Raw genomic sequence first — 14,488 nt, 5'->3', positions numbered from 1 at the left:
TTCTGCCATCTTTGTAGACAGCCAGACTCTTCGCCATATCAAAGGGTTCGACAGTTGCAGTGAGTGACTTTGGGCACGGAGAGGAAAACACCGTTCAAAATTCCTGTCACTCACCAGCTTTCTCACCTGAAAACTTTATCCCTTTGGATTGCTTTCACTCCTTTTCTGTTCACAAGCAGGGTTTTAAAATGTTACAGTTCTTTGTATTTTATACAAAGGAATCTGTTTCAGGCAGAGCGGTGTTTTACAGTATGCCCTGCAGCAGAATAAATTGTTTTATTGTGGGTTTTGGGGATGAAATGTACTGTTCGGTCCCCTCTATGCTGCAGCAACAGAAGATCTGCAAAAATATCTCTGCTTCCAGCTCTGTATAGGCTCAGCATCCTGAGCTCTTCTGAAAATCCTGCCTCTGCAGACTTATTCTTCTGTCACTTGAAAAAATACAAGAATGAAAACAGAAAGTTTTGACAAAGTCCTTTGTTCACGCGCGGATTTTGGCAGCAATGTTCACGGCTACCATTCAGCACTCTCACAAATAGTTGTACTGATACCTTGGCTTTGAAGGTTTCAAATTCGGTATTTTAGGAGGATGAAAACAAACAAACAAAACAAAAAAAAGAAAAAGGAGGAGGAAAGATTGTGGGCATGGGAACTGCTTTGAATCCGCTGGCTCTATGGAAGTGGAGTGCTCCAGAGCTGTTCCCAATTCACAATTTATGTACATGGCTGTAGTGTAGTTTCCCAAAGGTTTAATCAGCTTTTTCAGGCAAGCACCACGTATCTGAAAGTGTGACTCTGCATGCTTGAATTCGCTAGAAAAGTGCTCTGCAGGATCCCCCCTGCCTAGATCCACACCAGTAGCAATCCGGACGCACTGAGACACCCTGGGTCTTCCCTTTCTCAGCTTCAGGTACCAATGCAGCCCTTTGTTTTGCATTTAGCATTGCAGGCAGATCGAGTAAGAAATCAAATAGAAAATGTGAAAAATAACTTCGTTTTGAGAGGTGGCAAGCATTTTTGGTCCTCATTGTGTTTCAGGTAGTTCAGGAAAAGATGATTCATACATACTTTGTTTATAGAAGCAGAATGAAATTACAAACACTTCCCCCCAAACAGCTTCCTCCCCTCTTATCTGCAAGCCTGAGCAGGCACTGGCCGCAATACAGGGATAATTTAATATCGAGGAATCACCACTGTGGAGGGGTGTTAGGCTTTGAACTACCTCTGTCTTGCAAGGTAGCACGGTTGATTACCCCCCCAGAAGTACTTTGTGTCCCTGTTGCTTTCACAGCTGCTTTCTTTCAGATGCTTTGCATTTGCAATTTACTTTTAAAAAGGAGGAGGAGAATAAATAGCAATTATTTATTTTGGTGTCAATTAGAAGACTGAGCTTTTATTGTAAACAAGGGCTTGCTCCTGCAATTTTTGCCCAGCAGGGCTGTCTCACTGGGTCTGTGGGAATTGGAAGTAAATGGATTGCAACCAATGGATCTGCACCCAAAAGGTAGAGGATTACTGATCAGTGTTGGGCTTTGCCCACCACTTGACATATATCATGACTTGCATGCATGAGATTGACCTTTCCCTCCCACCTCCCCATGGTGTGCTTGATTCATGGGAGATGTAAGTCCCAGACAGCAAAATACTCAGAAGCGGATGCAAGCTGCCAGCCTTCTCCTTAAATGCCTATGGCTCCTTTGGGAATTGCTCTCTTGCATGACTTTGGCTATCTAAAAGGCTTTCAGCTCTCGACATAGTGGAGATCACCACCAGATGATAGATCCTCCCATCCTAAGAGAGATGGAAGGAAAGGCCCTGGAGATTGCTTTCCATCTTCAGCACTGTGCGGGTAGACCAGATGGCTGACTCAGGGCATACAAAGTTAGCCAGCCTGAAACCCACCCTTGGTTACTAACAGCGTGATGCGTCAGGACTTTCCTTTTCCCCTCAGGCTCCTTTTACATATGAAACTTGTCTTTTTTGGCCAAAGAATATGCCAACTGCGTTGGAGTCTATTGTTAATAATAGTAATAACACAGCTCCTCCAACCAAGTAAAAAGAAATTAATTTCTTTCCATTTCACATTGGCACTAGGGTGGAGGTGATGCGGTTGTCACTCATCTGGAAGGAATTTGAGAGGAGAGGTAATTACAAAAGGCAGAACAGTGAGCACCAGGAGCTGTAGCTACAGGTTTGGGGTATGGGGTGATGGCACGGGGGTCCCCACCCTGCTCTGTTGATGAAACACTGGGTTTCCAGGTAGCTCCTGGGGGAGTGTCTCCCATGCACTCTGCAGCTCTGGGCATGTAAATGAATTTGCTTTTCAGATGCAGATAGCTGCTCTGATATGGAGTTTTCTTCCTCCACATCATTCCTTCCAGCATTATCCAGAGGATAATGTTTGCACTCCCTCAAGTAGTTTTTTCTCCGAATTCAAAAAAAGGGGGCTGTGTTTGGGCCAGGTGAGAAACCCCCCCTGATGTGGCCGAGGCTGACTGTGAGGTTGAACAGGCTCCAAAGCCTCTTTCTTCCCTTCCCCTCTTCATTTTTCCCTCCCAGGCCGAGCAGAGGGGGCAGGTGGTGTCGGACATGAGCCCCCGACCCAGAGGCAGGAGATGCCACTATGGCAGACTGTAAACCTGGGGGTAAAGTCCTGGCTGAGTTTAGTTCTGGCACCATGCTGATGTCAAGGTAATAAATACTCCTTTGAGAGTAAGAAAGTGAATTCTGGCTATACCAGGGCAATAAAGGCAACTCAGACCCCCCGAGTGAGAAATTGGACCCATTTTCTGTGTACCTGGAGAGCGAGCAGGTGGTACCTCCGACAGTTTTTTATCAGCTCCTCTCTGCCTTCTCTTGGCATCTCTGCTCTTCTCCAACATCTGCCCTGGAAGCTTTTGTCTGGATGATGGATATCCTTTCTCAGACAAGGTTGAGATGTTTAAAAGTGCCTCTGTGTGTTTTCCTTGCAAAAATACATACATTCATAAAATAAGAGTGTGTCTTACTAGCTTGGGCTGGTTCACCTGTGCTACCTAATCTCAGTTTAATTATCAGTAAAGTGAAGGCTGTAATTTAGGTTAATTGCTTAAATTAAAGCCTTTGGGTTAAACTTGGGCTGCTAACCTAAAATCAAACACTGCTTATTTTGACTGCAATTTACTATTTCATCCCGAGTTAATGAAGGTGGTCACCCTGAGCTTTTTCCATGAGGGACCACGCAACTCACAGTGTCCCTGTGCTGCGGGTTGGGAACCTCCGAGAGCTCCTGAACGGGAGGCGAGTGCCTGGGAATCTCATTTCCCGAAGGGATGAATTAGGATGAACTCCTCAGAAGCTTTCCCATAGGTGTTGCCCTGTGATGGGTGTTGCAGTCCTTTGAGCTTGTTCCCAGCAGTATCTGGAGGCCAGTGAGCTATAACTATTAGATGACTTTGAAGTGTAGGTGTGACCTGCTTTCTCCAGATAATTAATTTCTGTGCTAGCACAGAGACACCGATGCAGCCCAGGGTTCTGGAATAACTTCACCTTCATTATTGCTGTTGTTGCCAGATGCTTCATGCAGAACGGGGAGGTCTCATTTCCCCCTATGGCTTGTAGTATGTTAAAAGAGTCTCTGGCCTTAGATGGGTATCAGCTGACACCTCCTTCGTCCAGTTCTGATGCTTAGATGATGGTACCCAAAGAAATCTAAATATCCTAAATTCCATTGTAACTCTTTGTGAGCCCATCTTTAATCCATGAGTAGGTCTGCTGAGGCTAAGATCTCCACCGAGCTCCACGTGGAAAGCAAGGTCTTTCAATACTGAAGGTTATCGCAGCAGTGTTGTAATGTCTCCTCCTTTCTCGTGGCCCCAGGGTAAGCCTTTCCTCCTGATAAAGAGCACCAGGCACTGTGGTGCTGGAAAGGTACAGGACTGTGTTGCTGGAAAGTCCTGTTGTTTCAGATCAGCTCTGCACCTGCATGTGTCCTGTCCCACAGCTCTGTCCTGCATGCAAGCGTGTTCCCAGTACGGGTTTCCTTCCAGAGAGCAGCAGAGTTTGTGTGAAGTTTAATTTCTCCCTGTTAAAATGAACCAGATCCACGCAATGCCATTCGTAGAGCGTGCAGCTGGCGAGATAACGAGGATTATCCCTATGTCCCAGAAAGCGTGTCTGGTCACAGTGCCCTGGGCTGGAGAGGCCTCACGTTTATTTACAGTGCACTGCTGTATGCCACCGTGTGCGAGCCCGCAGGTCGCCAGCTGCCGCCGCGCAGCGCCTGGCGTACGCCGAACTCCCGTCGCTCTGGGCAGCGGCATATTGCAGCCCTGTTTAAATAGCAACGCTCAGACTGGGACATGCCTCGCAGATCGTAGCGGGGAATACTGTTCTGCAGCTGGTTTTGTTGCGTCTTGTGTACCTTCCCTGCAGCCATTTTCATGTTTTATTTCATTTTCAGGCTATGTAAACCATTTAGAAATTTAAAAAAAAGAGTGTGAGCTCTCTGATGAAAAATTGGCTTTTGAGTCAAAAGCTACAGTGTTTCATGTGGAAATGTTACAGGGAGTTGTTTCCGTAGGAAATGTTGACATGTGATGTTGGTTAAAAAAAATAGTTTTTTAAAATTCCAGAATATTTGCTTATATTGCCAGGTAAAATTATTTGTCAAATTTGACTTGAATTTGAGAGTTCTCCAGTCTCTGCAAATCAGAAATAGATGCCTGGAAGATGGCTTTTTGCATCTGCTGTCTGCTTTATTGGAGAAGAGGTGACCAGGGTGGACTCTTAAAACACAACCCATGGAAACAGAAAAGAGACTGATAGCTGCTCACTACTTTTTTTTTTTTTGCCTTGGTAGAGCTTACGCTGAGCTCCATGCTCCCAGGAAACACAGCTCCTGAAGTAGGGCACTTCAGAAGCAGAAGAGAAAGACAGAGGGAAATGCATTTGGAGAAATATCAAAGCAGCTCAGTGAGATGCCGCAGGAGTGATGGAGACTTCTCTGGGTTGAGAAGGCACAAGACGTGGTGGGACACCAGCAAGGTATTTTCATGTTTCTCTTGCTCCTCTTCCTACACCCCCAGAGTATAGAGCTGAGAGGCCTTGAGGGATGTGCAGTTGACTGTTGGCTCCTAGGTGGGGTTTCCGTATGGGATCCTCACCCTCAGATTACAGGAGAAGGATCCAACAGCAGCCTGTGGCATCAGACTGGTGGAGGCTGCAGAGACACCCAGGTACCACAGGATGGGTAAGGATGTGGCAGATCAGCTTATAACCAATTTTAACTGCAGGTTCTCTGTTGGTTGTGGCTCACATGTCATGGTACAGCAATGTGTTGTATGCATGTCTGTTTAAAAAACAAAACCCTCTGATTCTGGAAGTTTTCATTGATTTAAAAAACACACACACACATACACACACACACACACGAGTTTAATAATAAAGCCCAGCTGGCATACCCTGCCTGTCACCAAGGGAATAGCCTCTGCTTTGCAAGCTGCAGTCCGTTTCCTTAAAACAGCCTTAGAAAGATGGTCAGATGCTTGATGATGCGTGATGTTTTGCTGATGCAAAACGCTAAATGGCTGAAGCCCAACCTACTCACCCTTGCACAAGACCTTCTCTGGTGTAACTGGGGTGCCTCGACCTTCCCCAAGCCATCATTCTCCTGCGCACCAGCGCGTTGCAACCCATGCACTTGCTCCCTTGAGGCCAGGCATCTTTTCCCACGTGCTGGAGGAGAGACTCGTGGGTTTAAGCCCCAGCCCCATGGCAGGACTGTGGGTGTTTTGAGCCCTTGCACTGGGCTTTTCCCTTGCTCTGGGCCCCCACCTGCTGGAGACATGGCGCTGGGTGGTCCAGCGCTTGCACGCCTCTGCCTTGCACTTGGGTGCGGTGGGCACCAGAGTTTCCCTGCGTCGAACCATGCAGTGTGTTCTCCATCACGCTGGGCGTGAGGTGCTTTTGCCTTGCAGCTGGGCTTGGCCAATACCCCCTTTCCTCTCTCCCAGGGACCTGCCTGGGTGTATCCGATATTGGAGTTCGAAGGGGCTGAGGGTTTGCACCACACCAGGGAATGTGGGTTGGCCAACATGGAAGAGGGGGTGCTTTCCCTCTGGGACTGATGTCTCCGACAGGCTGTAGGTCCTGTCCTCATCTGGTCCCCTGCAGCACCGGCCCCTTTCCCACCCTCGGTTTACGTTCCAGCTGCTGCCTTTGCCTCTAGGTTCCCACTTTGCGCCTTGGTTCCTATTGCTGCTCCCAGGATTCGTGCATGGTCTGAAATGCTGCAGGGAGCAAGAGCCAGGGGATCCTTGCGGAGCCACAGGAGGGAGCCCGGGAACAGTGAGGAACTGCTTGAAATCCTCTATTGAGGCAGGTCTGTAAAACCTCCCTGGGAGCCGGGTGGGTATTGGGAGGCTGGGTCCTGTGGGCAGCTTGGAAGACCTCAGGTTCATTAAGTGCTATTTAGTGAGTACTTGCGTGTACTAGGGTAACCTTGATGCACAAATGCTGCGTGTGGTGGGATATTTGGAGCTTCAGCCTGTGTCTGCCCATCTTTCAAGTGCTGCCCACGCTCTCAATTGCTCTTTTTGGTTACGGCAGCGTTCAGCTCTCCGCTCCCCTCCCGGGGACTCCGATGAGGAGACCCCCAGCCCCCATTTGATGCTGTTCTTGCCTCATCCTTGCCACAGCGCGGATGCCAGACTGAGCTGTACTTGTCTGCCGCAGGATTTGTCCCTGTTTGCATCGATAACTAGGGACTGGGCTGGCTGAGTGTCTGAGCTGAGCACCAAAAGTGTTAACCCCTGAATCCTGGTGAAACCTTTGGGAACTGCCTTCCTTTTCCCACTCCCCTGTGCTTCCTCACTCCGAGGCGTGCAGAGATTCAGCTTTTGGCTCAGACCTGGGGCAGCTTAGACTCCCCGTACCTCAGTTCTGCATCCATCTAAACCTCCTTTCCACCCACCCCAGCCTGTCCTAGGGCCACACTGAAGCCTGAGTCCTAAAATTGAGCTTGATTTCCTCAAGGCAACAGTCCTTTCTTATGGGCTATTTACAGAGAGCCCTCACTCCAGCTGGGGACAGCACCCATCAGTGACTGGGTCCGCAGAGAAGTAAATGCAGTCAAAAAGCAGCAGATTTAAAAATGACAAATGCTCTTTATTGGACATACAGTATGGTAGGCCTGAAGTCAAGAGGCTATAGCCATGAGGACAAAGAGTTAGAAATAAGTGTGGCAATTCATATATGCAAAAAGCAATAACCTTTCCCACGGGTATCTCAGAAAAACAGAAGGGGCTAGAAATATCTTTAGTTGCAAACAAAACATTTGGAGGTTGTAACACGTGTTGCAGAGAGAGGGTTTTAGAGTGCCTTGGAGCTGTTTTCACTGCTGAGGACCTGGAACTGTGATTTCACAAGGCTGCCGCTATGATCTTCTCTGCAGAGCTGCATCCAGGCAGCAGTTAGCAGTGGAAAAACGCTCCTGGAAATACCCCAAAATCTGAAGGAATGAGCTGTCCCCATTCAGCAAAGTGCTTCTGCTTCGCGTTAAATACATGACTCCAGAGAGGATGTGAAGTCGGAATGGAAGAACAAGTACTGTGCTGAAAGAGGGCCACTGCTGGGGACCGTCACGTGCTCCAAAGCCCTCTCGATGACAGAGGGTACAACCTATGTTTTAGCCAAAGGTGCTCCAGATTCTTGTGGCGGGTCCTTGTCTCACCCAGTGCCCCTAGGGACGAGGGCGAAGGTTTCGAGAAGGAGAGGGTCTAGCACAGCTATTTACACCACTGATTCGTAGGGCAGCACTTGCTTTCAGAAGGCAGGAAACACGCTGTCGTTCGAAACCCAGGCTCGCCATCCTTATCTGATGGTCTTTTTGCTGGTAGTGGTCTTGGAAACGATCCTCATGCTGCTTCCCGTGCTCGAGCTGATGCCTCGTCCGCTTCCAGAGCTGAAGCTGCCTCCGCCGTAGCTCAGCCCCCCGCCGAGTGCTCCGCTTCCACCTCCCATGCCGAATCCGCTGCTGCTGCTCATGCTGTAGCCGCTGCTGCCGCCGCCGCCGCCACCTCCGCCCATGCCGAGACCTCCGCCCATGCCGAGACCTCCGCCCATGCTGCTGCTGCCATAGCCCATTCCGCTTGAGGTGCTCACCACAGCTGCAAGGAAACACAGCATACACCCGCCTTAGACACTTCTGGCTCCCCAGAGCAAGGGGGACCCATGCGGTCACCTCTGCGGCAGGGAGACGAGCAACGATAGGTAGAAGGTGCAGTTACTTACAGACGCTCACGGCTCCAACTCCTTCTCCTGCGAGCCTGTTGGGAAAGGAGGAAGGAAAGTAAGCGATAATGCCAAACCCAGATAAGATATAACATTAGCTGCTAGGACCATCTACTATGACTTCCATGGCCTTTAGTAGGGACTCTCCTCCGGTGGGGTATGTCTGCATCCCAAATGAAGGGTGATGGTGCTAATGCTGGGATTCCATAGTGCAAAAGGTGCCAAGAGCTGGACAAGCTCAGCCTTTCCTAGAAAGCTCACAGTTTAAAAATACTCTGATTTCTGTTGTCGCATCACATCACTTGGCGCTCCAGTCCACTGGGAGGAGCGGTCTCTCTGAGCCCAAGGAGGTGCACCCCTCTGAAGAGCAGCACACAAGACCATATGCTTGAGCTCACCTGCTCTCCTCTCCCTCCAGCAGCTTCCTGTATGTAGCGATCTCGATGTCCAGGGCCAGTTTGACATTCATGAGCTCCTGGTACTCGCGGAGCTGCCGAGCCAGGTCTGCCTTGGCCTTCTGCAGGGCATCTTCCAGCTCGGTCAGTTTTGCCTTGGCGTCCTTGAGGGCCATCTCCCCACGTTCCTCTGCCTCAGCGATGGCTGCTTGGAGGTTGGCACACTGCAAGCGAGGGAAATAGAGTTGTTTAACTGGGCTGCCCCCTACATCTCTTTGGCTTTGCTGGGTTCATTTAATAGCTCATGACTTGCTTCCCCGGCAAGAAAGTGGCTATTGCAGTGCATCCTCATGCTGTGGGACCTTCTCTGATGTGTAGAGACAGAGAGGGCTGTGCTCCTTCTCATGCTGCCCCTTCCAGCCCTGCTCCGAAGCCAGGAGCTGGCTCTTTACACTGTCCAGGAAACCCATCACCTCCCTCCTGCCCTCCACCTTGCAGCAGCTGCTCTGCTGCAGGCTGGAGCTTCCCCATCCTACCTGTTTCTTCACACTGTCGATCTCATTCCGCAGCCTCTGGATCATCCGGTTGATCTCTGAAATTTCTATCTTGGTGTTGCGCAGATCATCACCATGCCGCCCAGCGGAGACTTGGAGCTCCTCATACTGGTATGCAGAAAGAAGAAGAGGGCTGGTTAGGTACTGCAGGGCTCTGGGCCCAGGAACGGTGAGCAGCCCTTGTCCTTTTATTCCTGAACCACCTGATGCTACAAAGCACCGGTCTGAATTTTGGTTAAGGAGGGCCACCTCCCTGTGAGATAGCTGTCCCTGGAATAACAGCCTTGGCTCATAGTTATCAATATACAAGTGCACAGGTTCTACTAAATACAGTTTTCAGGACTCAGTAGTGTCCTCAAGACTTCCTCATATTCATAACATGGTACTAGGAGCAAGGCTATGGCACCGCACAGAGCAGTTATAGGCTGTGCATAGCCTGGCCTACTATAAAATACTGTGAGGGAAAGAGGAATGCTCTGCATCTAAGGTCAGATGTCCCAGTGGCTCACTGTGAATCCAGGGTCAAACATTTAAGCATTACATCCCTTGGTTTCACCATGGGGAAAGTAAGGCTGGTCCAGTATAGCATTGCAAGAGCAAACTGTGGATATCTGTACTCAAAAGCCTATTGCAACACACACAGAAAGATAAATTCATCTCTGGAGTAACACTGGGATCCTTTCCCTATTTGTCCTGCCTCCTGACAGCTAACGTGATGCCAAAGAATCACAAAAATTACCTTCCTGCGAGCCCCGTTTGTCATGCCAGTTACCCACCTTGTTTTGGTACCAAGCCTCAGCCTCTGCCCGGCTCCTGTTGGCGATGTCCTCGTACTGTGCTTTGACCTCTGCAATGATGCTGTTGAGGTCCAGGTTTCGGTTGTTGTCCATGGACAGGACCACAGAGGTGTCGGATACTTGCTGCTGCATTTGGGACAATTCCTGCAGAAGATGCAAAAAATGAAATCAGTTGTTTGGTATCTAGAGTGGAAAACATGTAGGCAAGAGAGGTCCTAGGAGTCCTCTTTGTCAAGCTCTCCTGTCATTTTCTTGTGTTTTCCCCTATTCCATCTCTACCTGTCTGTCCTCCTCTGTCTTACAGCTACACTGTAACTTCAAAAAGGCAGTTTTACTGCCTGTAAAGCACCTAGCCTGGTGGCCAGACCTCTGTGTTGCCATATAAGAAATGAGCAGGTACTGAGAGCCGTATGCTGGGGAGCTGTGGAGGATGCTAGCGGGGGGGCAGGCTGCTTACCGCTTCGTAGAGAGCTCTCAGGAAGTTAATTTCGTCTGCCAGTGAGTCTGCTTTGGCCTGCAGCTCAACCTTGTTCATAAAAGCGCCGTCCACATCCTAAAGAAAAGAAAGCCAAAGACTTCCGGTGATCCCACAAGCCAAAGGGACCTCAGGACACCAGTAGGACCATCGCTCTGCTTCCAGGTCTGTTATTTTTATATTGCTATGGTCAAGGCATTTTTTAGTGTAATGTTGGGCATGTTGTTTGTGAGCCAGAACCAGGTTCTTGGTCAAAGGGCAAAGCTCTGACTCTTGCAGATGTGACCGGGAGTCAGAACTGGACTGAGCCACAAGAAGCCAGGTGTTTTGTAACTGCAGCCTGAGGACCTATCTTCAGACCACATGGCAGCTCCTCCAACTGTGCCGTATAGTCATTGTCATGGAGAAGGTTATGCCCATTAAGTGCCCTGAAGAGGAACTGACAGAGCCCATCCTCAACATCCCAGCATCACGTCTTCACACAAGTCCCAACTGTGAGATTGGTGGACTCCAACTCCCGCTGGCTTTGGTTGGACTTTGCGTGCTGAATTCCTTTCAGGGTCCATCCCATAACTCCCCGTTTCACTCACCTTCTTGAGGACCACAAACTCGTTCTCTGCACCGGTGCGCCGGTTGATCTCATCTTCATATCTGTTAGGATAAACGAATGAGAGGGCTTTGTTGGAAATGAAGAGCAAAGCCAGCATGGGAAGCAGAGATGGGACCACTCTGGTCCCATATTATTAGTTGTGGCTCACGGATATATTCCTTACTAAGACTTCCAGTTGTTTACAATCCAGAGTAGATGCAGAGCAAATGATTACTGACTCTGAACCTACAAAGACTCCATGGTGTGAGTAGTCCTGGCTAAAATTAATAAATACTAATCACTGTCCTTAAAATGCAGCTTATGCATAAATGCATGCAGGATCAGAGCCCGTTTCAGTAGGAGGGCAGGAGCTGGTATTTTTGGTGACCTTTGCCCAAAGCGAAGTTATGCAAAGGCTTTCAGTGAAGCTTCATTGCAATACCTACAAATATATAATAATGTAACAATTTGATATTTGATATTATAATAATGGTAATGGTTCTGAATAACCTGCTGAACCATTTAATTAAAAAAAAGTCTGTGATTCTTGAGCCGTGATTGTGCAAGAGCAGATCATTATGCTCTGACTATGCTTCTGCAGAACTTTTTATGGCTCTGAGCAATATCTTCTCATCAGATAATCAGGGCAGGGCTTAGCTAGAAAGTAGGCAAAACATGTAGGCTGTTGAGGCAGAGACCCAGATTTTAAAGGCAAGTTTATGCCAGTTCTCTAACTAATATTGGCATAGGTACCCCTGCAGATGGATCTCCAAATGGACATGGGAAGAAGAGAAAAAATGCCAGTAGACTGGGAAACGACTGTAGACTTGAAATATAGACAATCTCTTCCCGGGCAGTAGCTCCAAAATCCATACAATCTCCTTGGTCATTTTTGGCCTTATCAGTATTTATAAAAGACTATCATATGTATCAAGACCTGAAATGCACCCAAGTACAATTTACCAGAAGCTAATTCATGTCAGTCCATCATGTCAGCTTTAAATGCCATTTCCCCCAAAATCTGTCTGTTTGCATATTTAACTATTTAATATAAACATATTTCAGGCCTCCAGGTGTTTTTCTCAAGTTTGCACTTGGCCAGATCTGTTTGAATAAGGGAGAGATTTTTCTTGCCAGAATTCAGTCATCTAAAAATTAGCTGCCTCACCTTAAAACAAAACAAAACGAAACAAAATGAAACAAAATGAAACAAAACACCTAAAAGCCCTCTGTGAGCGGTGGAGGCAGACTGTATGTCCTTGAAAGGCTCCATCCCACCCAGACCAGCCAGCTTGTCTTAAGGTGGGATAAATTGCCTCCCCTGGGGAAATCTTTTTCTCTGGTTTACTTTAGAGGGAGCCCAGACAACGGCCTCAGAGGAGCTGAGCATCTTTCACGTGACCAGAGTTGAATGAGCCCAAGCGCAAACAGATAGCCTGGGCCTCTCTGGAAAGGCTGGAATTTCCTCTGCAAGAAGAGAAAAACACATTGGTCTTTTCGGGGATTTTTGGAACTGACGGTTTATGGCTCTGTTTCAATCCCTTTTGCATGCCCCTTATGCTCATGTGCTATGCATTTTGCCTTCTCCAGGTGTTTGGTTTCAGGAAAGTCGTGGGATCAGACTGTGACCCCCGTCACACTGGAGCAGCTTCCCGTGGGTGAATGAATTCTGCGCTAAATGCTGATCCTGCATGTAAGAAATTTGGCATAACAAGAGGTAACTCTGAGACTGGGTTTCGCTTCTGTATATTCATCTTTGCAAATAGGATAGGGAATCTAGTGCAAATCCCAGGCATGCTCCTGAGAGCATGAACTGCCTGCCCCGATTTTCACAGCTATTAATAATCTAGACTACGGAGCATGATTTCTTACTTGTTCTTAAAATCTTCCACCAAGTCCTGCATGTTCCTCAGTTCTGAGTCCAGCCTTCCCCTTTCTCCCATAAGACTGTCTAGCTGCCGTCTGAGGTTGTTGATGTAGGCTTCGAAAAGGGGCTCAAGGGACTTTCTGGTGACTGTGTGACCCTGTTCTTGCAGGAGGGTCCATTTGGTCTCTAGTACTTTGTTCTGCTGCTCCAAAAATCGCACCTGGGAAAACAAAAACAGGCATATGCTTGAATCCACATGAGCAATGCGCAAAACCCACTGCCAGGAAAAGGAGGGGTCACTCAGTACAGAGAAAGGAGAGGTGGAAAGACACTGGAAATACAGGGCAGAAATGGCTGGGATCTTCCTGCAGGACTTTAGGGCATCAAGTTCTCCAAAGTATCAAAAGCACCTGAGATGCTTAGTGGGATCTTTTGAGGGCTGCTAAGCAGGCCAAACACCTGCATTTGCAACTTCAGGCACTCAGCTTGACTGCCTTAATGGTTTAAACTGGTGGTATCCCATTGAGTTCTGTGGAATTTGCCATTTTACACCAGCAGAAGATTCATCCAGCCACAGGGCTGTTTGTTTTGAGGGGGAGACAGCAGGGGGATAAGTGAGATGCTAGAAAAACTCATCCTTGCAAAGAGGAAATTTAAGACAATTAGGTTTCAGCCAGCGGGAATTTCTAATGCCAAAGCCATGCTATTTGTTGCCTGGGATTAGCTCAAGCAAGTGCCCAAATCCAAAGGAAGTTTCTTCCTTTTGTTCTTTCCTGAGGCACCTGAGAATATGCACAGACTGATGGTTTCAGACCAAACTCTCACCTTGTCGATGAAGGAAGCAAATTTGTTGTTGAGGGTCTTGATCTGCTCCCGCTCATGCGTTCGCACCTTCTGGATTTCGGGGTCAATATCCAGCTTGAGGGGTGCCAGGAGGCTCTGGTTGACGGTCACTTCATGGATGCCGCCCGGCGGGCAAACGAACCCGGGACCACCTCGACCACCAAATCCAGGACCTCCCACCCCAAATCCACTGCCCAGCCCATAGCCGCCACCACCACCAGCTCCTCCTAAGCCAAAACCAGCTCCTGCTCCACCACCATAGCAAACACCATATCCTGCTCCTCCACCAAAGCCGTATCCACCACCGGCTCCACTCCGTAGACCTCCACCGACTGAACTGTAGGAAATTCTTTTGCTTCCACCTAGGTTATAGAGACTTCTGCTGCCGAAGCCACCACCAGCTCCGAAGCCTCCTCCACCTCCGGCTCTTCCTCCTCCAACTCTGGAGACAGAGACAGAGCTAAAACTGCTTCTGGCACCACTGCTACCTCCTACGATAGCAGAACCTGAACTAAAGCCCCTCATGCCCCCTCCAGTAGATGATCTGAAAGAGATCCGACTCATGGTGGCTCGTTTAACTGGAAATGCAAAGAGCAGGAGGAAAAAAAAAGTGGTGAATATAAGCTGAGCTGCAGGAAAAGAGCAGAGGGCAACAGAGACAGAAACCCCTGTGATGGGAGAGCTTGGGAGCCTCCTC

At 48.6% G+C, this 14,488-nt stretch overlaps 1 protein-coding gene and 1 long non-coding RNA gene across 2 annotated transcripts in view; one reads left to right on the top strand and one right to left on the bottom strand.

Annotated features, from left to right (window-relative positions):
• LOC112972119 overlaps window positions 1–9,384 on the top strand; it is a 12,979-nt gene extending 3,595 nt beyond the window's left edge. The window contains exons 2-4 of the long non-coding RNA XR_003255548.1: window positions 4,841–5,025; window positions 6,209–6,361; window positions 9,287–9,384. This is a non-coding gene — a long non-coding RNA (uncharacterized LOC112972119). The remainder of the gene's footprint in view (window positions 1–4,840; window positions 5,026–6,208; window positions 6,362–9,286) is intronic.
• On the bottom strand, window positions 7,852–14,488 carry LOC112972113 (keratin, type II cytoskeletal 5-like). Its single transcript, XM_026078217.1, has 9 exons — window positions 13,774–14,488; window positions 12,954–13,168; window positions 11,083–11,143; window positions 10,475–10,570; window positions 9,997–10,161; window positions 9,203–9,328; window positions 8,670–8,890; window positions 8,272–8,306; window positions 7,852–8,147 (listed from the first exon to the last, which is right to left on the bottom strand). The coding sequence occupies exons 1-9, from the start codon at window positions 14,353–14,355 to the stop codon at window positions 7,852–7,854; spliced, it is 1,797 nt and encodes a 598-aa protein (XP_025934002.1). The 5' UTR covers window positions 14,356–14,488.

The sequence above is a fragment of the Apteryx rowi genome, unplaced genomic scaffold (assembly GCF_003343035.1).
Source record: "Apteryx rowi isolate R43461 unplaced genomic scaffold, aptRow1 scaffold_475, whole genome shotgun sequence".
In the NCBI taxonomy this organism is placed as follows: Eukaryota; Metazoa; Chordata; class Aves; order Apterygiformes; family Apterygidae; genus Apteryx; species Apteryx rowi.
This window is presented reverse-complemented; position numbering and strand designations above follow the sequence as displayed.

Excerpts from the sequence above, each read along its gene's own strand:
- LOC112972113 (XM_026078217.1), bottom strand. The coding sequence starts at position 14,355 with ATGAGTCGGATCTCTTTCAGATCATCTACTGGAGGGGGCATGAGGGGC. Across the intron at positions 10,162-10,474 it reads TGAGAGCTCTCTACGAAGCG|GAATTGTCCCAAATGCAGCA; the intron begins GTAAGCAGCCTG and ends CATCTTCTGCAG. Across the intron at positions 8,307-8,669 it reads CTGGAGGGAGAGGAGAGCAG|GCTCGCAGGAGAAGGAGTTG; the intron begins GTGAGCTCAAGC and ends CTTTCCCAACAG.